General features: G+C 47.0%; 1 protein-coding gene across 2 annotated transcripts in view; it reads right to left on the minus strand.

The window, feature by feature from the left end:
- The window catches only part of LOC311133845 (low-density lipoprotein receptor-related protein 1-like), a gene marked incomplete at its 5' end in the record, with an annotated part of 189,959 nt that overhangs the window by 5,708 nt on the left and 158,017 nt on the right, over window positions 1-26,234 (minus strand). For both annotated transcript variants that reach the window (XM_084167441.1, XM_084167442.1), the window contains 8 exons: window positions 8,249-8,410; window positions 23,517-23,690; window positions 23,787-23,927; window positions 24,245-24,421; window positions 24,668-24,787; window positions 25,098-25,204; window positions 25,457-25,635; window positions 25,744-26,009. In XM_084167441.1, coding sequence (XP_084023567.1) covers window positions 8,249-8,410; window positions 23,517-23,690; window positions 23,787-23,927; window positions 24,245-24,421; window positions 24,668-24,787; window positions 25,098-25,204; window positions 25,457-25,635; window positions 25,744-26,009 — 1,326 coding nt within the window. The remainder of the gene's footprint in view (window positions 1-8,248; window positions 8,411-23,516; window positions 23,691-23,786; window positions 23,928-24,244; window positions 24,422-24,667; window positions 24,788-25,097; window positions 25,205-25,456; window positions 25,636-25,743; window positions 26,010-26,234) is intronic.

The raw sequence follows: 26,234 nt of genomic DNA on the forward strand, positions 1-26,234 counted from the left end.
TCGCTCTCTCTCTCCCCCGCTACTCTCTCCTCTTCCATCCTATCATCTCTTCCCTCTGCTCAATCCTTCTCCCTACAATCTCCTGATTCTGCCTCCTCAACCCTCCTCTCCTCCCTTTCTGCATCCTTTGACTCACTATGTCCCCTATCCTCCCGGCCGGCTCGGTCCTCCCCTCCAGCTCCGTGGCTTGATGACTCATTGCGAGCTCACAGAACAGGGCTCCGGGCAGCCGAGCGGAAATGGAGGAAAATTTGACTCCCTGCGGACCTGGCATCTTTTCACTCCCTCCTCTCTACATTTTCTTCATCTGTTTCTGCTGCTAAAGCCACTTTCTACCACTCTAAATTCCAAGCATCTGCCTCTAACCCTAGGAAGCTCTTTGCCACCTTCTCCTCCCTGCTGAATCCTCCTCCCCCTCCCCCCTCCTCCCTCTCTGTGGATGACTTCGTCAACCATTTTGAAAAGAATGTTGACGACATCCAATCCTCGTTTGCTAAGTCAAATGACACTGCTGGTCCTGCTCACACTGCCCTACCCTATGCTTTGACTTCTTTCTCCCCTCTCCTCCTCTTTCTCCCCTCCCTCCTCTCTTCTCCAAACCATCTCCGGTGACCTTCTCCCTTACCTCACCTCGCTCATCAACTCATCCTTGACCGCTGGCTATGTCCCTTCCATCTTCAAGAGAGCGAGAGTTGCACCCCTTCTCAAAAAACCAACACTCGATCCCTCTGATGTCAACAACTACAGACCAGTATCCCTTCTTTCTTTTCTCTCCAAAACTATTGAGCGTGCCGTCTCTAGCCAACTCTCTTGCTATCTCTCTCAGAATGACCTTCTTGATCCAAACCAGTCAGGTTTCAAGACTGGTCATTCAACTGAGACTGCACTTCTCTGTCACGGAGGCTCTCCGCACTGCTAAAGCTAACTCTCTCTCCTCTGCTCTTGTCCTTCTAGACCTTTGATACTGTGAACCATCAGATCCTCCTCTCCACCCTCTCCGAGCTGGGCATCTCCGGTGCGGCTCACTCTTGGATTGCGTCCTACCTGACCGGTCGCTCCTACCAAGTGGCGTGGCGAGAAGCTGTCTCCGCACCACGTGCTCTCACCACTGGTGTCCCCCAGGGCTCAGTTCTAGGCTCTCTCCTATACTCCCTATACACCAAGTCACTTGGCTCTGTCATATCCTCACATGGCCTCTCCCATCATTGCTACGCAGACGACACACAACTAATCTTCTCCTTTCCCCCTTCTGATATCCAGGTGGCGAATCGCATCTCTGCATGTCTGGCAGACATATCAGTGTGGATGACGGATCACCACCTCAAGCTGAACCTTGGCAAGACGGAACTGCTCTTCCTCCCGGGGAAGGACTGCCCGTTCCATGATCTCGCCATCACGGTTGACAACTCCGTTGTGTCCTCCTCCCAGAGTGCGAAGAGCCTTGGCGTGACCCTGGACAACACCCTGTCGTTCTCCGCTAACATCAAGGCGGTGACCCGATCCTGTAGGTTCATGCTCTACAACATTTGGAGAGTACGACCCTGCCTTACACAGGAAGCGGCACAGGTCCTAATCCAGGCACTTGTCATCTCCCGACTGGATTACTGCAACTCGCTGTTGGCTGGGCTCCCTGCCTGTGCCATTAAACCCCTACAACTCATCCAGAATGCCGCAGCCCGTCTGGTGTTCAACCTTCCCAAGTTCTCTCACGTCACCCCGCTCCTCCGCACACTCCACTGGCTTCCAGTTGAAGCTCGCATCTGCTACAAGACCATGGTGCTTGCCTACGGAGCTGTGAGGGGAACGGCACTTCCGTACCTTCAGGCTCTGATCAGTCCCTACACCCAAACGAGGGCATTGCGTTCATCCACCTCTGGCCTGCTGGCCCCCCTTCCTCTGTGGAAGCACAGTTCCCGCTCAGCCCAGTCAAAACTGTTCGCTGCTCTGGCACCCCAATGGTGGAACAAGCTCCCTCACGACACCAGGACAGCGGAGTCACTCACCACCTTCCGGAGACACTTGAAACCCCACCTCTTTAAGGACTACCTGGGATAGGATAAAGTAATCCTTCTACCCCCCCCCACCCCACCCAAAAAAAAAAAAAAAACATTGTAAAGTGGTTCTCCCACTGGCTATAAGGTGAATGTACCAATTTGTAAGTCGCTCTGGATAAGAGCGTCTGCTAAATGACGTAAATGTAAATGTAAATAGAGAAATATCTCATTTACATAAGTATTCACACCCCTGAGTCAATACATGTTAGAATCACCTTTGGCAACGATTACAGCTGTGAGTCTTTCTGGGTAAGTCTCTAAGAGCTTTGCACACCTGGATTGAACAATATTTTCACATTACTCCTAAAAAGATTATTCAAGGTCTGTCAAGTTGGTTGTTGATCATTGCTAGACAGCCATTTTCAAGTCATGCCATAGATTTTCAAGGCGATTTAAGTCAAAACTGTAATTAGGCCACTCAGGAACATTCAATGTCGACTTGTTAAGCAACTCCAGTGTATATTTGGCCTTGTGTTTTAGGTTATTGTCCTTCTGAAAGGTGAATTCATCTCCCATTCGGTTACTTTTTTAGCCTGAAACACTCCCCAGTTCTTAACGATTACACACATACCCATAACATGATGCAGCCACCACTATGCCTGAAAATATGGAGAGTGATACTCAGTAATGTGTTGTATTGGACTTGCCCCAAACATACTGTAAAACGTTGTATTCAGGACAAAATGTTAATTGCTTTGCCACATTTTTGCAGTATTACTTTAGTGCCTTGTTGCAATTAGGATGCATGTTTTGGAATATTTGCTATTCTGTACAGGCTTCTTTCTTTTCACTCTGTCAATTAGGTTAGTATTGTGGAGTAACTACAATGTTGTTGAGCCATCCTCAGTTTTCTCCTGTCACAGCCGTTAAACTCTAACTGTTTTAAAGTCACCATTGGCCTCATGGTGAAAACCCTGAGCGGTTTCCTTCCTCTCTGACAACGGAGTTAGGAAGGACGACTGTATCTTTGTATTGATACACCATCCAAAGTGTATTAAATAACCACCATGCTGAAAGTGATATTCAATGTCTGCCTGTCTGCAATGTCCCTTTGCGAGGCATTGGAAAACCTCCCTGGTCTTGGTGGTTGATTCGGTTTGAAATTCACTGCTCGACTGAGGGACCTTACAGATAATTGTATGTGTGGGGTAAAGAGATGAGGTAGTCATTCAAACATCATGTCAAACACTATTATTGAACACAGAGTATGTCCATGCAACTTCTTAGGTGACTTGCTAAGCCAAAACAAAGGGGTTGAATAATTACTGAATACTCAGCTTTTCAATTTTAATTAATTTGTAAAAAACAACATAATTACACTTTGACATTATGGGGTATTGTACATTTTATGTAGGCCAGTGACACAAAATCTCATTTTAAATTCAGGCTGTAACAACTTTCTGAAGGCACTGTAAATCCATATGAAGTAGCTAAATTCATATAACTCTGTGAGTAAATCACTGCTTTACCAGTACTAGCTAACGCTAATGCACCACTTTTATGTTACCAAATGCGAAGCTGTCTCTACAGTAATAAACCTAGCTGTCAAAGCGAGTGTGTGCTTGCTGGCCTATGTGATACAAAATGCTGCAAAGTCATCAAAACGTGCAAACTACAGTTCAGGTAGTTGTAAGGACAAAACATAATGATGTTTTAATTAGCTAGCGAGCTTGCTCTCAATGATGAGAGATTGGGTGTATATACAGTGCATTCGGAAAGTATTCAGACCCCTTGACTTCCACATTTTGTTACGTTACAGCCTTATTCTAAAATGGATTAAATTAAATGTTTCCCTCATCAATCTACACATAATATCCCATAATGACAAAGCGAAAACAGGTTTTTAGGAATGTTTGCAAATGTATTAAAAATAAAAAACAGAAATACCTTATTTACATAAGTATTCAGACTCTTTGCTATGAGACTCGAAATTGAGCTCAGGTGCATCCTGTTTCCATTGATCATCCTTGAGATGTTTCTAAAACTTGATTGGAGTCCACCTGTGGTAAATTCAATTGATTGGACAGGATTTGGAAAGGCACACACCTGTCTATATAAGGTCCCACAGTTGACAGTGCATGTCTGAGCAAAAACCAAGCCATGAGGTCGAAGGAATTCTCCGTAGAGCTCCGAGACAGAATTGTGTCGAGGCACAGATCTGGTGAAGGGTAAAAAAAATTATGCAGCATTGAAAGTCCCCAAGAACACAGTGGCATCCATCATTCTTAAATGTAAGAAGTTTGGAACCACCAAGACTCTTCCTAGAGCTGGCCGCCCGGCCAAACTAAGCAATCGGGGGAGAAGGGCCTTGTTCAGGGAGGTGACCAAGAACCTGATGGTCACTCTGACAGAGCTCCAGAGTTCCTCTGTGAAGATGGGAGAAACTTCCAGAAGGACAATCATCTCTGCAGCACTCCACCAAATCAGGCCTTTATGGTAGAGTGGCCAGACGGAAGCCACTCCTCAGTAAAAGGCACATGACAGCCCGCTTGGAGTTTGCCAAAAGGCACCTAAAGGACTCTCAGACCATGAGAAACAATATTCTCTGGTCTGATGAAACCAAGATTGAATTCTTTGGCCTGAATGCCAAGCGTCACGTCTGGAGGAAACCTGGCACCATCCCTACGGTGAAGCATGGTGGGGGTAGCATCATGCTGTGGGGACGTTTTTCAGCGGCAAGGACTGGGAGGCTAGTCAGGATCGAGGGAAAGATGAATGGAGCAAAGTACAGAGAGATCTTTGATGAAAACCTGCTCCAGAGTGCTCAGGACCTCAGACTGGGTTGAAGGTTCACCTTCCAACAGGACAACGACCCTAAGCACACAGCCAAGACAACGCAGGAGTGGCTTTGGGACAAGTCTCTGAATGTCCTAGAGTGGCCCAGCCAGGGCCCGGACTTGAACCCAATCAAACATTTCTGGAGAGACCTGAAAATAGCTGTGCAGCGACGCTCCTCATCCAACCTGACAGAGCTTGAGAGGATCAGCAGAGAAGAATGGGAGAAACTCCCCTAATACAGGTATGCCAAGCTTGTAGCGTCATACACAAGAAGACTTGAGGCTGTAATCGCTACCAAATATGCTTTAACAAAGTACTGAGTAAAGGGTCTGAATACTTACGTAAATGTGATATTTAATGTTATAATTTTTAATAAATTAGCAAACATTTCTAAAACCATTTTTTGCTTTGGGTCATTATGGGGTATTGTGTGTAGATTGATGACGGAAAACAATAATTTAATCATTTTTAGAATGAGGCAGTAACGTAACAATATGTAGGAAAAAAATCAAGGGGTCTGAATCCTTTCCGAATGCACAGTACACACACACACACACACACACACACACACACACACACACAGTACCAGTCAAAGGTTTGGACACACCTACTCATTCAAGGGTTTTTCTTTATTTTGACTATTTTCTACATTGTAGAATAATAGTTAAGACATCAAAACTATGAAATAACACATATGGAATTATGTAGTAACCAATAAAGTCTTAAACAAATCAAAATATATTTTATATTTGAGAATTCTTCAAAGTAGCCACCCTTTGCCTTGATGACAGCTTTGCACACTCTTGGCATTCTCTCAACCAGCTTCACCTGGAATGCTTTTCCAATAGTCTTGAAGGAGTTCCCACTTATGCTGAGCACTTGTTGGCTGCTTTTCCTTCATTCTGCAGTCCAACTCAACCCAAACCATCTCAATTGGGTTGAGGTCGGGGGATTGTGGGAGCCAGGTCATCTGATGCAGCACTCCATCACTCTCCTTCTTGGTAAAATAGCCCTTACACAGCCTGGAGGTGTGTTTTGGGTCATTGTCCTGTTGAAAAACAAATTATAGTCCCACTAAACGCAAACCAGATGGGATGGTGTATCGCTGCAGAATGCTGTGGTAGCCATGCTGGTTAAGTGTGCCTTAAATTCTAAATAAATCACAGACAGTGTCACCAGCAAATCACCCCCACACCATCACACCTCCTCCTCCATGCTTCACGGTGGGAACCACACATGCGGAGATCATCTGTTCACCTACTCTGCGTCTCACAGACACAGCGGTTGGAACCAAAAATCTCAAATTTGGACTTAGACCAAAGGACAGATTTTCACCGGTATAATATCCATTGTTCGTGTTTCTTGGCCCAAGCAAGTCTCTTCTTCTTCTTATTGGTGCCCTTTAGTAGTGGTTTCTTTGCAGAAATTCGACCATGAAGGCTTGATTCACGCAGTCTCCCCTGAACAGTTGATGTTGAGATGTGTCTGTTACTTGAACTCTGTGAAGCATTTATTTGGGCTGCAATTTCTGAGGCTGCTAACTCTAATGAACTTATCCTCTGCAGCAGAGGTAACTCTGGGTCTTCCTTTCCTGTGGCGGTCCTCATGAGAGCCAGTTTCATCATAGCGCTTGATGGTTTTTGCGACTGCACTTGAAGAAACTTTCAAAGTTCTTGAAATTTTCCAGATTAACTGACCTTCATGTCTTAAAGTAATGATGGTCTGTCGTTTCTCTTTGCTTATTTGAGCTGTTCTTGCCATAATATGGACTTGGTCTTTTACCAAATAGGGCTATCTTCTGTATACCCCCCTACCTTGTCACAACACAACTTGTTATTATTTATTTTGAAACAATAAAAGGTATTGCACTGGGCCTTTACTAGTCCTGTATTAGTGGACCGATATAGAAGTCTGTAGCGTGGGCAACATATATATATTTTTTTATCTCCGCTTTGGCAAAAAAGGTTGTTGTATAATAAAAAAGAGTATCTTGCAGGATTCAATATTTGGAATTGTAAGAGTGGTTGCCCTGTCCCTTTCTCTACGATCGTCATTCTAATGGAATCTACAAAGAACAAAACCCTGTCCTGAAACATTTACATTAAAAGGTGCAACGTTATGGGCAAAGACCCAAAACATCCACATCAAATAAAATATTTCTTGATCAAATAACATATAAAACAACAATTTTTTGCCTACAGGTTTGTTCCTGTAGACTTTCCATCACCATGAAGAAAAACAATGCACAATACAGTAATTGAGTACATTGAGACATCAAGTGGTTTGTGATGATGTGGCTCAGTTGGTAGAGCATGGCGCTTGCAATGCTAGGGTTGTGGGTTCAATTCCCATGGGGGACCAGTATAAAAAAGTATGAAAATGTATGCCCTCACTAATGTAAGTTGCTCTGGATAAGAACGTCCACTAAAATGTAAAAGGAATGAATAGACCATTTCAGTTTCCACATAGAAATAAGTAGTATTTCAAGAAACTGGAAAACATATCAAGCAAGTATTTTTATATTCCACAAGTATTATCAGATTAACTGTTTTGTACAGATAATTATCAGACTCAAGTTACAAATGCTGGTAAACACTCAAATATAAATATATTTAGTTAAACCATTTTCACAAAAGTAGTGCACTGGTCCTTTACTAGTTCTGTATTAGTGGACCAATATAGACAGAGGTCTGTAGCGTGGGGATTTTTATTTATTTATTACTGCATCGCCTGTTAATTTCTGGTTGTTTATTTCCCTTTTGTTTATTGTCTATTTCACTTGCTTTGACAATGTAAACATATGTTTCCCATGCCAATAAAGCCCTTTGAATTGAATTGAGTGGATGGTCTTCCGCCTTCTCCTAGCTAGCTGTGCTGTGCTCCGTAAGTTAGCGATTAAAAAAGCTACCCTGACTTTTTAGTGTGTATACAATTCGCAGAGTATGACCGTATGGGCCGTGCACACGGAGGAAGGTGGAGATGTGCATGCCCGATTAATCAATATTTAAGGAGCCATACGTCGCTGTTCGGAGGGTGGAACCAAACCAGCATTTCCGCACTAGGACAGGAATTAAATGGTGACGGCAACTTCCTCTGAGGGGTCCTTTAAAACAAAGAAAAATGTTGATTTTCAAAACCTGCAATGAGTTTCTAGCCAGAGGGAAGGTATTTTATTGCTCCCCACATCACCGCGAATCTCATAGTGTTTGAAAATAACTGTTTTTAAAATGTAACATTTGATGTCATCGGGTGTAACTTTTTAACTGTATAATATTTTCTACAAAAACATACAAATGCTAACAGTTAGACAAGAACAGCACAAGACAATATTCAATAAAAAAGAAGCTAAGACAGCGAGACAGACAGCGAGACAGACAGCGAGACAGACAGCGAGACAGACAGCGAGACAGACTCACGATACTGGCACTGGTCTCCCAGGAAGTCAGCAGGGCAGCGGCAGGTGGGCTGGTTGCCAGTGCTGACCGTGCAGTTCCCTCCGTTTTGACAGTAGTTCTTACAGGTGTGTAGGTTACAGTTGGGACCAGTGAACCCTGTCAGACAGCGACATGTAGGGGAGCCTGGGGAGGGAAAGACAAGACAGATGGTCAGACCGAGATGGACAGGATGAGAGAGGAAGAGGAGAGAGAAACTCGGGAGACATGGCTTCTAACATCAGACTAACATCAGGACTGCTCATTGAGGGTAAAGTTCTTGACTCAATACACGGCTGTCTAGTTGTATTATCATTCTATATGCCTCACTGTTCCTGGCTTAATGTTCTATTCTAACTCCTCTCAAAACAACCCCGCCTCCTGTCAGGGTAGTGGTTTTCCGTAGCTCAGTTGGTAGAGCATGGTGCTTACAATGCCAGGATAGTGGGTTCGATTTCCAGGACCACCCATACTTAAAACGTATGCACTCATGACTAAGTCGCTATGGATAAAAGCATCTGCTAAATGGCATATACAGTGCATTCGGAAAGTATTTAGACCCCTTGACTTGAAATATTTGGACATTGACCAAGTTATTATTATTTTAGCTGTCTACCACAACATATTGGAGTTTAAATTAAATAATGAATATGAGCTGAAAGGGCAGACTTTCAGCTTTAATTTGAGGGTATTTACATCCAAATCGGGTGAACGGTATAGGAATTACAGCACTTTTTATTTGTGCCCCCCCCCCCCCCCTTTTTAAGGGACCAAAAGTAAATTGCACAATTGGCTGCTCAGCTGTTCCATGGCCAGGTGTGTGTTATTCCCTCATTAGTTAATTTACAAGTAAGCAGATAAAAGGTCTAGAGTTGATTTCAAGTGTGGCATTTGAATTTGGAATCTGTTGCTGTTAACCCTCAATATGAAGTCCAAAGAGCTGTCAATACCAGTGAAGCAAGCCATCATTAGGCTGAAAAAATCTAAACAAACCCATCAGAGAGATAGCAAAAACATTAGGTGTGGCCAAATCAACTATTTGGTACATTCTTAAAAAGAAAGAATGCACTGGTGAGCTCAGGAACACCAAAAGGCACGGAAGACCACGGAAACAGAATAATTATTTCCCTGGTGAAGAAAAACCCCTTCACAACAGTTGGCCAGATCAAGAACACCCTCCAGGAGGTAGGTGTATCTGTGTCAAAGTCAACAATCAAGAGAAGACTTCACCAGAGTAAATACAGAGGGTTTACCACAAGATGTAAACCATTGGTAAGCCTCAGAAATAGGAAGACCAGATTAGAGTTTGCCAAAAAAACATCTAAAAAAGCCTGTACAGTTCTGGAACAACATCCTATGGACAGATGAGACAAAGATCAACTTGTACCAGAATGATGGGAAGAGAAGAGCATGGAGAAGGGAAGGAACTACTCTTGATTCTAAGCATACCACCTCATCTGTGAAGCATGGTGGAGGTAGTGTTATGGCGTGGGCATGTATGGCTGCCAATGGAACTGGTTCCCTTGTATTTATTATGATATGACTGCTGACAAAAGCAGCAGGATGAATTCTGAAGTGTTTAGGGCTATATTATCTGCTCAGATTCAGCCAAATGCTTCAAAACTCATTGGACGGCGCTTCACAGTGCAGATGGACAATGACCCGAAGCATACTGCGAAAGCAACCCAATACTCTTTTAAGGCAAAAAAGTGGAATGTTCTGCAATGGCCAAGTCAATCACCTGACCTGAATCCAATTGAGCATGCATTTCACTTGCTGAAGGCAAAACTGAAGGCAAAATGCCCCAAGAACAAGCAGGAACGATTAGTTACCGGAGTGTAACTCCAGTTCTATGAGTGGAGCGGAGCCCCATAGGGGAGCTCTGCTCCTATTGGTTTACCCACTGCCCTAAGGCAGCATCAGCCTGAGACAAAATGATGCACACACCTACAGCCAATAGGAGTACAGGTGTCCCTATAAGAGGGGATGCCTCCCCTCAATCAGCCTCCCGAGATATTCATCTTCAGCGAGACTAGAGAGGGTCGGCAGGGCCTTAAGTCCTATGGGGCTCCGCTCCACTCATAGAACTGGAGTTACACTCCGGTAACTAATCGTTCTATATCGTGGAGCTCCGCCCCATAGGGGAGCTCTGCTCCTATTGGTTTAAGGCGGAGCGTAGCGCTCCAAAATGTACTCCCTGCCGAACCCAACACTTCCCATCAAAATGAAAAGGTCAGGCCTAGCAATGGCTGCAACCAATTTCCGCAGTACTGTAACCACTGTCACAATATACTGCGTCATCGGTTAAAAACCTGCCCCACCTAGTCCAATGGCAACACCAATGACTAGTGGGCGGATCACCAGAATACAGGCCATACTAATCTGTACTAGCAGATAGATGGTACCTCAATATCCTGTTACAATACTACCGACCACTAATGGAATGACACAAAGTGTCACTCTACATTGTGTACACGGTAGGCCGCCTCACTCAATCAATGGAACCCCAGAGATTAGTGGGCAGATCCCAGAACATGATGCATACTAATCTGAACAAACAGATAGATGACGTCACATTCCGTCAAATTGTCATGACTGGTCTAATAGCATCGTAACCAAGTTACTACTATTATCCCCCATCATTCCGCCTCACTCCAGTGACTCACTGGTGGGCAGATGAATACATGCCCTCTACTGTACTGAACCTGTCAGTCAGGAGTCATTCCAAAAATATGTCCTTCTATCAGAAGCGGACCTGATAGAGACCTTGTCTCCACAGTCCTGCATTCCTCTCCTCCTAGCTCAAAGTCTCCCTTCAGCCACGCTGAGTACAGACTGAGCCAAAGAGTTAGAAGACATATCCAAGAGATAGAAACGGATAAATGGAGACGGTGTTGACCATGACGCCGCTCTACATATATCCTCTACCCCTGTTCCTCTGAAAGGGCAGTAGAAGCTGCTACTCCACGAGTGGAGTGAGCTCTGATACCCTGAGGCAGTTGTCGCCCGCTGCCTCATAAGCTGTCTCAATGCCCTCACAAAGCCAATGAGACAGACGCTGTTTCGAAAGTGGTCTACCTAGTGCAGCAGCACCATGACACACAAACAGCTGAGGCGATGACCTAATCGCTGCTGTGCGCTCGACGTAACACGCCAAGGCGCGTACTGGGCACAGGCGATGGAGCCTTTCCTCACTCCTCTCTCTATGAGGAGGAGGAGAAAAAGCCCACAGCTCCACGGTCTGTGACCTATATGAACTCCTAATAACCTTCGGCACAAATGCTGGGTTAGGACGTAACACCGCTCTGCTCAGATCGCCATTAATGGCCAGGCAGTCGGGTCTCATCGAAAGAGCACACAAATCACTAACACGCTTAGCCGTAGTCAAAGTGAGCAACAGTGCTGTCTTCACAGACAGCATCTTGAGGGGTATTTGATTCAATGGCTCGAACAGCGACTTACATAGCGCTTCGAGTACCAAAGCCAAATCCCACTGAGGAAGCGTGGCTCTAGGTGTTGGCCTAAGCCGCAGCGTTCCTAATAAGAAACGTTTCACTAGAGGGTGGCTAAAGACATTGTCTCTGCCAAACCCCTCGTGACAAGCTGAAATCGCCGCTGCAAACACCTTAATGGTGGCGGGCGATCGCTGCTTATCAAACAGAAGCTGTAGGAAAGAGAGAATACTCTCAACCTGACAGCTCATGGGGTCTACACCTTGTGTAACACACCATTGTGAAAACACGTTCCATCTACTGGCATACATCTTAGAAGTGGAACTGGCACGTGAACCCTGTATGGTCCTGATCACTGCATCAGATAACCCACGGCGCGCTAGCCTGTCCCTCTCAGCAGCCAGGCCTTCAGTGGTTGGCCGATTATGGGCAACTGCCCTATCGTGCCCCCCGCATGAGACAATGCGTCCCGTCGATGTGGAATTGGCCAAGGTGGCGCAATCAACATCTGTGTTACGAACCCCGTGGCTTTGAACGTCTAGGGTGATGGACATGAGACCCGTAACATAATTCATGTAAATTATAAGTGTGGCATGGAACAGTGAGAACAAATATGACACAACAACCATGAACTACCGTCAAACACAAATGGTTTATTTCTGAACACACGGTAACGGTTTGGGAAAAAGGGCTGAGCAGGACCCAAGAAATGAAACAATAGTGTAAAACACCCCTAAACTGATCTTGCCTGCCTCAAGAACCGCTAGGCTACTGCTACCATACAAAAATACAGTGGGTGGTCCGCTCAGGTCTAACTAGTGGTTATAGACAGTTCTTTCTACGGGAAATGTATGCCCAAGGGCAGCTAGCTCAAACTCCCCTTTTCCCAGAAACACACAATAGTTACCAAACAGAGTAACCAGCAAATTAATGAGTACTCTAAACACAGGACATCACAGTATCCATTACTCACATACAAAACAGTGGTCTAACAGAATTACCAACCAGAGTAACCAGCAACTTAGTGAGTAAACAAAAACAGGACACCACAGTGTCCATACTCACATACGGAAATATTCTCTCTCTCTCACAACTAACACAAGTGACTGGTTTTCATATAATGGGATGTGTGATTGAAAAAATGAGTAACAGGTGGTGCAATGCACAGGAATGTTCACTGATTGGTCCAATCAGCAGACACCTCAACGACCACCAATCAGGAACATACAGGACACCTGTGATTAGGGCAGAAGGAGTAGAAACACACAAAAACACAGGATACCTGTATCCGTAACACTCCCACCCTTAAAAGAGCAAACCACAATGGTTTGCGACACACGTACCATCACAACACCCAAAATTCAATAATCATCCTGCCGGAATAAAAAAAAAAACCTAGATCATTACACACGAGACAAAGCATCTGCCAACACATTATCCAACCCCTTTTTGTGGCTGATCTCCAAATTATAATTTTGCACGACAAGTGCCCAACGCATAAGGCGTTGGTTCTGGTTGTACATCCGGTGGAGAAAAACTAAGGGGTTATGGTCAGTATACACTATCACTGGTAATGCACTGGAACCAACATAAACTTCAAAGTACTGCAGAGCTAACAACAAAGCTAGAGCTTCTTGTTCAATGGTGGAATAGTTCGTCTGACATTTGTTAAATTTCCGTGAAAAATAACAGACAGGATGGTCCACTCCACTCTGGCCCTGCTGCAGTAGAACAGCACCAGCACCTCTGGCACTTGCATCTACCTCCAGTTTAAACGGTCGTTCAAAATCTGGCGCAGCAAGAACAGGAGTACTACATAAGAGTGCTTTAGCAGTGTTGAAAGCAGTACAACAATCTTCAGACCATACAAATTTTCTCGCCGGACTGAGCAAATCCGTTAATGGAGCAACTACCACAGAGAAATTTTTACAGAAACTATGGTAGTAGCCAACCATCCCTAAAAAACGGCGTAGCTCTCTTCTGGTGGTAGGTGCGGGAAATGCGTTTATAGCTGAGACCTTGGCATCTACAGGGCGCACCTGACCATGGCCGACCTGTTTACCAAGATAAGTAACAGTGGCCTTCCCAAACTCGCACTTTGCTAAGTTCAGGGTTAGAGAAGCGGTTGCTAGACGTTCACACACTACCCTTAGAGTTTTAACATGATCAGACCACTCAGTTGAATAAATGACCAGATCATCAAGGTAAGCACTACAATTAGGAACTCCAGCCAATACTGTGTTAACCAGGCATTGGAAAGTGGCTGGTGCGTTCCGCATCCCAAATGCCATGACAGCATATTGTAGGAAGTGATCTGGGGTCACAAAGGCAGAGATGTCGGAGGCACGTGGGGTTAACGGCACCTGCCAGTAACCTTTTAGAAGATCTAGTTTGGTTACATAAGTAGCAGCACCAACAGTATCAATACAGTCATCCAGTCTGGGTAACGGGAACGAGTCGGGCACTGTGACAGCATTGACTTTCCGATAGTCCGTACATAATCTGGATGTCCCATCAGGTTTAGGAACCAGAATGCACGGAGAACTCCAAGGACTTGAACTTGGCATAGCCAGGTTATTCTCCAGCAAATAACCGACCTCACCCCTCATTATCTTTCTCTTAGCGACGTTGACACGATAAGCATGTTGCTTGATAGGTGCAGTGTTTCCAACATTAATGTCATGTTCTAACACATTTGTACATGTAGGAACATCATTAAAAAGACATGGAAAGCTGTGTAATAGTCTCACAATATCATCTGACTGTCTGTCCGTTAAATGAATCAGGCTTGACGGGAGAGACAGCAGCATCTCTGAATTGGGCAATCTAGCACACTGCTGCTGAGTATTGCGCAACTCCAAACCATCTCCGTCCACATCATTAACATGACCTCCCACTACAGCCGTAGCAGCAATAGAGACAGCCGACTCGGCCAGTTTCTCTGGACTGTCTACCTGAGTGACGGGTCTGGTGTGGTATGTCTTCAACATGTTAACGTGGCACACACGAGATTGGCGTTTTCTATCAGGAGTCTGTATCACGTAGTCAGTTTCACTTAGTTTCTTTTCAATGACATAAAGACCAGAGAAACGTGCTGACAATGATGCTCCTGGCACAGGCAACAATACAAGAACTCGGTCACCTGGCTGCAGTGAACGAGAAACAGCCTGTGTGTCATAGTGTCGTTTCATCCGTTTCTGTGAGGAAGACAGCGCTTCCTTTGCTAGAGCACAGGCAGCATGTAGGCGCTCACGAAAGCGACTAACGTAGTCCAACACATTTTCTTTCACACACAACTCTTGTGACAAAAACTGATCCTTAAGGACTTTCATAGGTCCTCTCATGGTGTGTCCAAACACCAGTTCAGCTGGGCTGAACCCTAGGGATTCCTGTACTGTCTCACGGACAGCAAACAACACTAGAGGAACTCCCTCATCCCAATCTTTCTCAGATTCCAAGCAATATTTACGGAGCATAGACTTCAGGGTCTGATGCCAACGTTCAAGCGCACCCTGAGACTCTGGGTGATATGCGCTTGACACACGGTGTGTAACTGACAAGAATTTTAACACTTGTTTGAAAAGTTTAGAAAGGAAATTTGTACCCTGATCAGTTTGTATCACCTTAGGTAACCCAAAAGTTGAGAAGAATTTGATCAACGCTTTACTCACCACTGGAGCAGTAATCCTTCGCAGAGGAATGGCCTCTGGGTACCTGGTGGCCACACACATAATTGTCAACATAAACTGGTTACCAGATTTTGTTTTTGGTAATGGTCCAACACAATCAACCATCACATGTTCGAAGGGTTCACCTATGGCCGGTATGGGACAAAGAGGCGCGGGGGAAATAACCTGGTTCGGTTTCCCAACTACTTGACAGGTGTGGCAAGTCCGACAGAACCGAGCCACATCTTGTTTTAAGCCAGGCCAAAAGAAATGTCGCAAAACTCGATCATAAGTCTTGGTGACTCCCAGATGTCCGGACCACTGGTGATCATGAGCGAGGGATAAAACATTTTGTCGAAAGGCTGTAGGAATCACTATTTGGTAAACAGCATTCCAATCTCCGCCAGCGTCAACATGGGATGTCCATTTACGCATGAGGAGATTACCATCAATGAAGTATGCCATGCTTTTCTTCTTTAGCTCCTCCTCTGAGACAACACTAGAAAAACATTTAGCCAGACTAATGTCAACCTGTTGGTTAGCGATCAGCTGCTCACGAGTAACTGGTAACTGTATTGCCTCAGCAACAAGTTCCACATCCTTCTTCCTTTCTCTGGGCTGTTGGTCAGACTGCACCAGCTTACCAGAGGTAGCACCCGAACTATCCTCTGGGTCACACTCTCTGAATAGAATTGTGTTCGACAAATATATCACTTCACCCACTTGTCGTGCTTGAGCACGTGTGACAGCACAAGCGGGGAACACATCTGGATAACCCTGTGCCAGCTCCTCGGAGAGAGACTGGTCACCTTTATCCAATACCTCCAATACGGGTATCACCTTTCCTCCGGCAATATCGTTGCCCATTATAAATGTCACACCTTTTACTGGCAACATAGGACGTACGCCAACTCTGAACAATCCACTGACTAACTCAGAGTGTACGTTCACAAAGTGCAATGGCACTGGGACAAATCCCATTTCAATTCCTTGTACTAACACACTGGAACCACAATATGTATTATTAGACAAGGGCAACACATCAGCTAGTATGAACGACTGCGCCGCACCAGTATCTCTGAGGATTCTAACTGGACGCTGAGACGCTTCGTCATCTGATATAGAAACAAACCCCTCAAAAATGAACGGTTCATAACTGTGATCTGGAACAGGGACTTTCAAACCACATTCACTATGAGGCCTCTGTCTTGATTTCGGCCTTACAACCGTACGAATCAGCCCAACACCCGTTGGCGGCCTGGCGTGCTGAGGCATCCCCGGTTTGCGTTTTAGCAGAAAGCAATCATTAACCATATGTCCCACCTTATGACAATAGAAACAGTGACGCACATCTTTTGGGCGTGCTGGATGTACTGCTGGTCGATTAGGACTAAAAGTTAGCTACTCCGCAGCCCTGCTCTCCGTACGAGCCGAAAACACGCTTTTATGCGTCAACACAAACTCGTCTGCCAATACAGACGCTTCCGACAGTGAGGATACTTTCTGTTCGTTCAGATAAACTACAATGCGTTCCGGTAAGCAATTTTTAAACTCTTCTAACAAGATTAACTCCCGTAGAGAGTTAAAATCAGTTACCTTACTAGCACTGTGCCATTTGTCAAACAGATTTCCTTTGTCTCTAGCAAACTCCACATAAGTCTGAGTAGGAGACTTTTTATGAGACCTAAATCTCTGTCGATATGCCTCAGGAACAAGCTCATAGGCACGAGGAACAGTAGCTTTGACCACTTCATAATTCAAACTGTCTTCAAGAGGTAGCGCTGCCAGAACCTCTTGGGCTTTACCTGTTAGTTTACACTGAAGTAATAGGCACCATACCTCTTCGGGCCATTTCAATGCTACCGCTATACGTTCAAACACACTGAAATAGGAATCAACCTCTGACTCCCTGAACACAGGTACCAAGGTGATCTGCCTACTAATATCAAACGTAGCAGATGACACAGCTGGTGAGGATGGCTCACTAGCAGGCATAGTATTAGCAGAGACTAACCTCGCTGTTTCTGCCTCTAGTTCCATTTTACGCATCTCCAGTTCTTGATCAAGCCTACGCGTCTCCAGCTCCATCTTACGCGTCTCCAGTTTGTCTAGCCTGATTTGTGCCCGCTCTTCCGCCTCCATTTGGAGCCGTGTCAAGCGGACATCCATCCTGGCATCACTGTCAGTCAGTGGGGAGAGTGGGTCATAATGGGGCAATGTGGCCGGAGCCTTAGCCTCGTCCTCAGACACTGATGGGCTTACAGGAACAGCCACCACCTCCCCTACAGGAGCAGCAGACTCAGGCGGCGGTAACTCAAGCACTCGCTCTTTCAACAATATCGCTAGCACTACTTCCCTAACTTCTGCTTTCACTAAACCCCTCGGTATGGGTACAGAAAAGTGGTCAGCCAAAACCTGTAGATCCACTCTACGGCAATTCTCAAAAACCTCCCACGTAGGGTTTTCCAAAAATGCTTCCAACTCAAAAGTAGCCATCCTACTAGCAACACGAGCCGTCGACTACTGAACACACAAAAAAAACAGGTAGGACAGCTGCCAAGCTCAACACTGAACCAGACACTTACTAATTTGCATGAGTAGCATGGGATAGTATCCCGGACGAACCCCCACTTTATGTTACGAACCCCGTGGCTTTGAACGTCTAGGGTGATGGACATGAGACCCGTAACATAATTCATGTAAATTATAAGTGTGGCATGGAACAGTGAGAACAAATATGACACAACAACCATGAACTACCGTCAAACACAAATGGTTTATTTCTGAACACACGGTAACGGTTTGGGAAAAAGGGCTGAGCAGGACCCAAGAAATGAAACAATAGTGTAAAACACCCCTAAACTGATCTTGCCTGCCTCAAGAACCGCTAGGCTACTGCTACCATACAAAAATACAGTGGGTGGTCCGCTCAGGTCTAACTAGTGGTTATAGACAGTTCTTTCTACGGGAAATGTATGCCCAAGGGCAGCTAGCTCAAACTCCCCTTTTCCCAGAAACACACAATAGTTACCAAACAGAGTAACCAGCAAATTAATGAGTACTCTAAACACAGGACATCACAGTATCCATTACTCACATACAAAACAGTGGTCTAACAGAATTACCAACCAGAGTAACCAGCAACTTAGTGAGTAAACAAAAACAGGACACCACAGTGTCCATACTAACATACAGAAATATTCTCTCTCTCTCACAACTAACACAAGTGACTGGTTTTCATATAATGGGATGTGTGATTGAAAAAACGAGTAACAGGTGGTGCAATGCACAGGAATGTTCACTGATTGGTCCAATCAGCAGACACCTCAACGACCACCAATCAGGAACATACAGGACACCTGTAATTAGGGCAGAAGGAGTAGAAACACACAAAAACACAGGATACCTGTATCCGTAACAATCTGACTCATCTCCGCAAACCAAGGAGCCCCTGGGCGATCGGGGGCTACCAGTATCACTGACAGCCCTCCTGACCTCACCCTGGCTAACAGTGGGAGAATGCAGGACAGCGGAGGGAATGCATACAGAAGAACTCTCGGCCACGGGTGGTGCGCAAAAGCGTCTCTTCCCAGTGGCGGTTCTTCCTGTTCCCTCAGAGAGAACCATAGGGGACATTGCGCGTTCACGCGTGACGCGAATAGATCCACCTCGGCTCTCCCGAACTGTTTCCAAATTTCGGATGCAGACACCACTCGTCGTCTCGAAGACCCCCTCTTGACATGAGGTCTGCTCCTACGTTCAAGTAGCCCGGATTGTGTGCTGCTCTCAATGAGCGAAGGTGCTCGTGAGCCCACAGCCACAATTCCTCTGCCGCCCGATGGAGAGCAGGAGACCTGACTCCTCCTTGGCGATTTATGTGAGCTACTGTGGTCCGGTTGTCTGACCAGACCAGCACATCGCGACCCGGAAGGATAGACGCGAAGTGGGTCAAAACCAGTCGAACCGTTTCCAACTCCAAGAGGTTGATGTGGCGACTCGAAAGAGGCCACACACCTCCTATCGCTTGGGTCTGACATGTCCCTCCCCATCCCATCAGAGACGCATCTGTGAACACCGGGATGTAAGAGGACACTTTGCCTATCGGGACTCCGTGCGTGAGAACGTGCGTGTTTCTCCAATAGTTCAGATCTGCACTGAGCGAGAGGGGAACCACCACCAACCGATGACGTTGACGCAATGGGTCTAGTCTTAGTTGGGCGAACCATCGCTGCATCCTGCGCATGTGCAGGAGTCCCAGCGGAACCACAGAGTGGGCTGATGACATGAGACCCAAAAGTGACATGATCGACAGCGCCGTCACCGTGTGATTCGGATGACACTTCCTCAGGGCTAGCAACAAGGCTACCCTTCGGGGGTCCGAAATTCAAGCCCTCATCATTAGTGTCTAGCTGTATCCCCAGATAGACAATCTGATGACTGGGCCAGGGCGCGCTCTTTTTCCAATTCACAGCGAACTCCAGACATGTGAGATGAATCACTGTCTGTGTCGTGTGAGTGATCGCCAGCTCTGCTGACGGGGCGAGAACCAGTAGGTCGTCTAGGTAGGCTAGTAGCCGTATTCCCTGACGACGCAACGGTTCCAATGCCGCCTTCACACACTTTGAAAACGTGCGAGGTGCCAGGGCGTACCCAAATGGCATCCTCGTGTATTCATACGTCACCCCTTGAAAGGCGAATCGCAGAAACTTCCTGTGACGCGACTGTACCGGCACATGAAAGTACGCGTCCTTTAGGTCTATGCTCGTACAAAAGTCTCCTTTCTGGACACATTCCAGCAGACGTTTTGTCATTAGCATTCGAAAGGGCCGTTTGGTTACGCTCTCGTTGAGAATGCGTAAATCCAATATCGGCCTCATTCCCCCCGTCTTTTTGGGCACCAGGAAGTAGGGCGAATATAGCCCTTTGTTCCTTTGCTCCTGGGGAACTACTGTGACCGCCTCCTTCGCCAAAAGTTCCGTAATCTCTGAAACCAGAGCGGCCACTTTTTCGGCCGTTTTCATCACCGTCTCCACCATTCTCCTGAATGGGGGTGGGGTCCGATGGAATTGGAGGGCATAACCCTTCTGCAACGTCTGTTCTAGCCAGCGTGAGAGGGTGCAGCTTTGCTGCCACTGCCAGCAATGCAGAGAAAGCGGGCGAGCGCGAAGCTGTGGTACATTCAGTAGGAAGGACCTGTATTCCTCTATGGCCCTTGCCGCCGCTGTTCTCCAACACTGAGGTGGTGGAACAGCCCAAGGCGGGCCTCCCATGAAAGGGAGAGGAAACATTAGTGCGCTCTGAGAGAGAAGGAGGGGCAGAGACGTCAGTTAATCCCGTAACCGTCGTATTCCTGCCCTCCCGTGAACGCAGCGCGGGTCTGAATTGCACTGACCGAGGCCACAGCCTGCGACAGGGCACCATCCCCAGCAAGCGATTGCGTCATCATCCCAGATGACTGCAATTCGCTATTAGAGCCCCTCACTACAATACTCCTAGGAGTCTGTAATATGAGGCCTCTATGAGGTAACACAAGGCGGCGCCTTGATACCTTCTTAACCTTCACCTTCTGTGTGTGTTCAACTCTGCACCTCTGGTGGGTTGAGCCACACTCAGCGTAGTGAGCATCAGCGCGTTCTGTGAGAAGCGGGGGCGCCGATACATTGGTTATACCCGTAACCGTAGTAATCAGGCCCTCCGTGAACGCAGCATGGGTCTGAATCGCATTAACAGAGACCTTAGTCTGCGATAATGCGCCATCCCCAAACAACGGTTGCGTCATCCTGTCTCCTGACTGAGACTGCAACCTGCTATGAGAGACACTCACTACAGTACTCCTTGGAGTCTGTAATGTGAGGTCTCTTTAAGATAACCTAAGACGGTGCCTTGGTATCTTTTTCCCTTTCACCTCCTGTGTGTGCTCAGCTCTGCACCTTTGGTGGGCTGAATTACACTCAGTGTGGTGAGCATTGGCGCGTTCTAAGAGAGGTGGGGGCGCCGATACGTTGGTTACTTTCGTGACCGTGGTAATCGGGCCCTCCGTGAACGCAGCATGTGTCTGAATCGCGCTAACAGAGACCTTAGTCTGCGATAGTGCGCCATCCCCAAATAGCGGCTGTGTCATCATGTCAGTGTCTGACCGAGACTGCAGCCTGTTATGTGCGACGCCTTGATACCTTCTTAACATTCACCTCTTGTGTGTGTTCAGCTCTGCACCCCTGGTGGGCTGAGCTACACTCAGTGTGGTGAGCATCAGCGCATTCTGAGAGAAAACGGGGCCGCCGATATGTTGGTTAAACCCGTAACCGTAGTATTCCGGCCCTCCTTGAATGCAGCATGGGTCTGAACTGCACTGACAGAGGCCTTAGCCTGAGACAGTGCGCCATCCCCGAATAGCGGTTGCATCATCCTGTCACTATCTGACTGAGACTGCAGCCTGCTATGTGAGACACTCACTACAGCACTCCTAGGAGTCTGTAAAGTGAGGTCTTCATAAGGTAACATCTTAAACTTAATATCCTTTTTATACCTACCTTATGTGTGCGCTCAGCAACGCACCGTGGTGGGCTGAGCTGCACTCGAGTGGTAAGAGAGAGAGCGAGAGTGAGGAAGGTCGAACGCTCTCGGATGTATTATGGAAAAGGGGCTCTTTTTTTGACAAAGTCAGGTAGAGCCAACTCTTTATTTACTCCATACCCTCAACGGTAGGGTGGGGGGTGAACAGTGGGCTCAGTCACACCAGGCGCTGCGCCGTCTTCCATTCTCTCCCCCCCGCCCTTCGGGTGATGCCAGGATGACGCTTTAATGACCTCTCTCGCCGGCGGAATGGTCGGCACCTCTGGCGCTGCAGGGGGGGGGGGGGCGAGGCCCGCTCCCTTGCTGCTGGAGGCCGCCGTCTGACGCCGAGCTGTAGCGAGAGTAACGGCCGCCCTCCATCATGTCCACTTCCGGGTTGGAGGGAATGGGGGGCAGCTTAATCTCCAGCTGTTTAGCAGCCCACTCAATGAGACCTGAAAATTCAGAGCACAGAGAGGCTGTGGCATCATCATCCAGGGATGGAAATGACCTCACACTTTCCTGAGGGAAAAGGGGTGTTAAACATCTGGGTCAGTGTAATGAATTGTTTCAATAGAATATTTATTTCTTCCCCAATAGCCCTGTCATCTCCTGAGTCAGGGCCCTCAGATGATGCCTCAGAAGCTGAGGCTAACACTGATAGCACATCCTCAAGAGGAATATCCTCCCTTAAAATGCCCAACGCTGCTTCCTCTCCTTCAAAAAAGGAGGGCGCAGCTGGCACATAGTGGGGGGTTAATGAGGCCGTCCCTGGCGTGCCGTGTCCCTCAACCCACGAAACATAAGTCGGTGGGGGTCGACAGCCGCCAAGGGGAACAGCGACATAGAGCTCTGAAAAGCGCTTTTGTTTAATATTTACCCTACGGATAAGCTTGGTGTGCTCATTGTAGGACGACGTCGATGATCTGGAAAATCGACAGCGTTTTCTTCATCCTGAGTCTTCTCTTCGACTCTTCTCGGCTTCTTCAGTCTAGTCCAGTCGCTGAAGATAAAGGGAGGCTGATTGAGGGGAGGCATCCCCTCTTATAGGGACACCTGTACTCCTATTGGCTGTAGGTGTGTGCATCATTTTGTCTCAGGCTGATGCTGCCTTGGGGCAGTGGGTAAACCAATAGGAGCAGAGCTCCCCTATGGGGCGGAGCTCCACGATATAGAACTGAAGACAGCTGCAGTAAAGGCCTGGCAGAGCATCACCAGGGAAGAAACCCAGCATCTGTTGATGTCTATGTGTTCCAGACTTCAGGCAGTCATTTACTGCAAAGGATTTGCAACCAAGTATTAAAACTCACAATTTAATGTATGATTATGTTAGTTTGTCCAATTACTTTTGAGCCCCTAAAATTGGGGGGCTATGTATAAAAATGGTTGTAATTCCTACACAGTTCATACAATAATTTTGACAAAACCCTTAAATTAAAGATGAAAGTCTACACTTAAAGCACGTCTTGATTGTTTCCTTTCAAATCCATTGTGGTGGCGTACAGAGCCAAAATGGTGCAAATTGTGTCACTGTCCAAATACTTATGGACCTGACTGTATATACTGTATATAGTGTCCTACCTGTAGGAGAGGCTGTACAGGTGCCTCTGTTCTGGCAGTAGTCCCTGCACTGGTCCACCTCACACTTGTCTCCTCTGAAGTTGGGCTGGCAGCGACACTTGGGCTGCTTCCTGGCGTTGAGGAAACAACTGCCTCCGTTCAGACACTGGACGTTACACGTACCACTGGGAGGAGCTGGGGGAAGAGAGGAGAGACAGGGTGAGTGTGTATAATTATAAGGGTGTTAGTGTATACTCACAGATAGGGGAGTGTGTAGGAGTGTATACTCACAGAGAGGGGAGAGTGTGGGAGTAGGGAGCTCCACACAGGTGCCGTTGTCCAGAGTGCGTCCATTGGGACAGGTACAGACTGGACCACTGGGGCTCAGCAGACACAACCACTCACACTTCTTCCTGTCACATGGGTTGGTCACTGACAGACAGACAGACAGAGACAACACACATTAACCCAGTGATACTAGTTTGTAAGACTATCCATCTCTACAGTTCTATATCTGAGACCGTTCACCAAAGACCTAAGTCTAACTTGAGATCCTTGCAAGCCAGTCAGTTACATTGAGAGAGCAGTTGGATATTAAAGTCTACTAGCAGTAAAATTGATATTAAAGTCTACTAGCAGTTTAAAGGGACTGTGAAAGTCAATGCACCAGTATGCATCTAAAGTATATGTATTTGTTAGTGAAGAATCTGCATGCATCATGTCCAGTTTGGCCGGCGATGTCCACTCACTCTCTGGCTGTTTGTTGCGGTGGTAGAGCACAATGTCTGTGGCGTGGTTCATTCCTGTGGTCAGGTTCTCCATGGGGCCTTTTCCATACTTATTGACCCGGAACACAAAGTTGTTGATGTAGGTGACGCCATAGATGTAGTCCTCAAACACGTCAATACTGAATGGGTGGTGGAGCTCTGTAACAAACAAGACAGAACACACCACAGCTCAGACCAACTCTTTACCACTTAGATATACTATAGGCTATGCTAAAATACATAATTTTTCACTTGCTGAGGATATCTGCATTTTTTATAGTTCTAATGTCAGGAGAAGACTTCACATCCAAAAACAGGCCCACTTATCTAAAACCAGAACATGATTATGTGGCTTAGCCATGTCAGGCCAGGTCTTAAGACCCAGACCAGAGCAGGTCACTCAACTGTTCTTTATGCTGGTCACAGCCACCACCGGGTCGCTACCATTCAGCCTCACACTGCCAATCACTGACATCTTAGCATCGGCCCAGTACAGACGCTCATTGAAGTAGTCCACCGCCAGGCCTGGGGGAGAGGGGGAGAGAGAGAGAGAGCGAGAGAGGGGGGGAGAGAGAGGGGGGAGAGAGAGAGAGCGAGAGAGGGGGGGAGAGAGCGAGAGAGAGAGAGCGAGAGAGCGAGAGAGGATAGAGAGAGAGCAGTCATTGAGCCATGTCAGTTGAGTTGAAGCCTAAGCCTATTGAGTGAAACAAAGCTCAATACAACACATCCTCTAATTTGTGGAAGGATGGAGCTGTCAATCAGTCTGCAAAATGTGTGTGTAGTGTGTGTATGGTCTGTGTGGGTCTGTGTGTGCTCGCACGTGTGCGTGTGTTACCTGTGGGCCAATGGATGTTCTCCTGTACCAGGGTTTCTCTCATGGTTCCGTCCATGGCAGCAGTCTCAATCTTGGGGTGGTTTCCCCAGTCAGCCCAGTACATGGTCCTTATGGGTACACAGGGTCAACAAACGGTTACATAAAGCAGAAAATAGTCATGTGGGAACACATGAGTGTGTTTCACCATATCTACTTGATGTACAATTGATGTCACTGTAAAACTATCTTATTTAAATACAGTATCAGAATAAGGATGTGTTTGAGGCCTCAGGAATTCTCTTCCAGACCCATCTATTTCCACACTCCAAACTGCTCTCCCACCCCCACTGTCCTCCCTTCCTCTCCCCAGGCAGACTCACCCTCTCTGGGGGTCCACTACGATGGCATAGGGCTCATCGATCATGCCGGATACGAGGGTCTTACGGTGTTGGCCTGATATCTGGGCCACCTCGATCACGTCCCGGCCAGAGTCTGTCCAGTAGATGTTCCCTGCCACCCAGTCCACAGCGATGCCACGGGGCATCTTCAGACCGGGGATCTGAACACAAGGAGAGGGGGAGAATGGAGAGTTAAATCATTGTGTGACACAGGGCATGGCACAAGAGCAGTCAGACAGACACAGGGATACAGATGCACACACACACACCTCCAGGTTGGTGACTCTGGAGTCACTATGACGGCGGTTGCGGTTGTTGTTAGGTGAGGAGGATGAGGATGGCAGCTCGTAGGAGGAGATTCTGCCCGTGTGCCAGTTGGTCCAGTAGATGCGGTTGGTCTTGATGTGCAGGTCCATGGCGTCAATGCGCACGTTGGCATCGCCCTGGAAGGTCTGCTCGTAGCGCCAGTTGGGCATGCCAGGGTCCAGGCTACGGATCTCATTGTCATCTGCGATGTAGAGCACCTGTCTCAGGTCTGGGAGGACACAGGAAGTGAGGTCACAACCTGAGCTAGGTCCTCACTTCTGACTAATAGACAGCCAATACATCTCTGTTGCTAGGCAGGAACTTAATTGGTTCCCCTCAGTGGTGTAGTCATGCCTGATGCTAGAACCTTCGTGGGCGTGGAAGTGTGTGTGTGTGAGATAGGGCTGTAGTAGGAGGGTCGTTGTAGTGGGCCCCTCTGGCCGCAATCCCAGAG

This window comes from Coregonus lavaretus, assembly GCF_964263955.1.
Source record: "Coregonus lavaretus genome assembly, chromosome: 8".
Taxonomy (NCBI): domain Eukaryota; kingdom Metazoa; phylum Chordata; class Actinopteri; order Salmoniformes; family Salmonidae; genus Coregonus; species Coregonus lavaretus.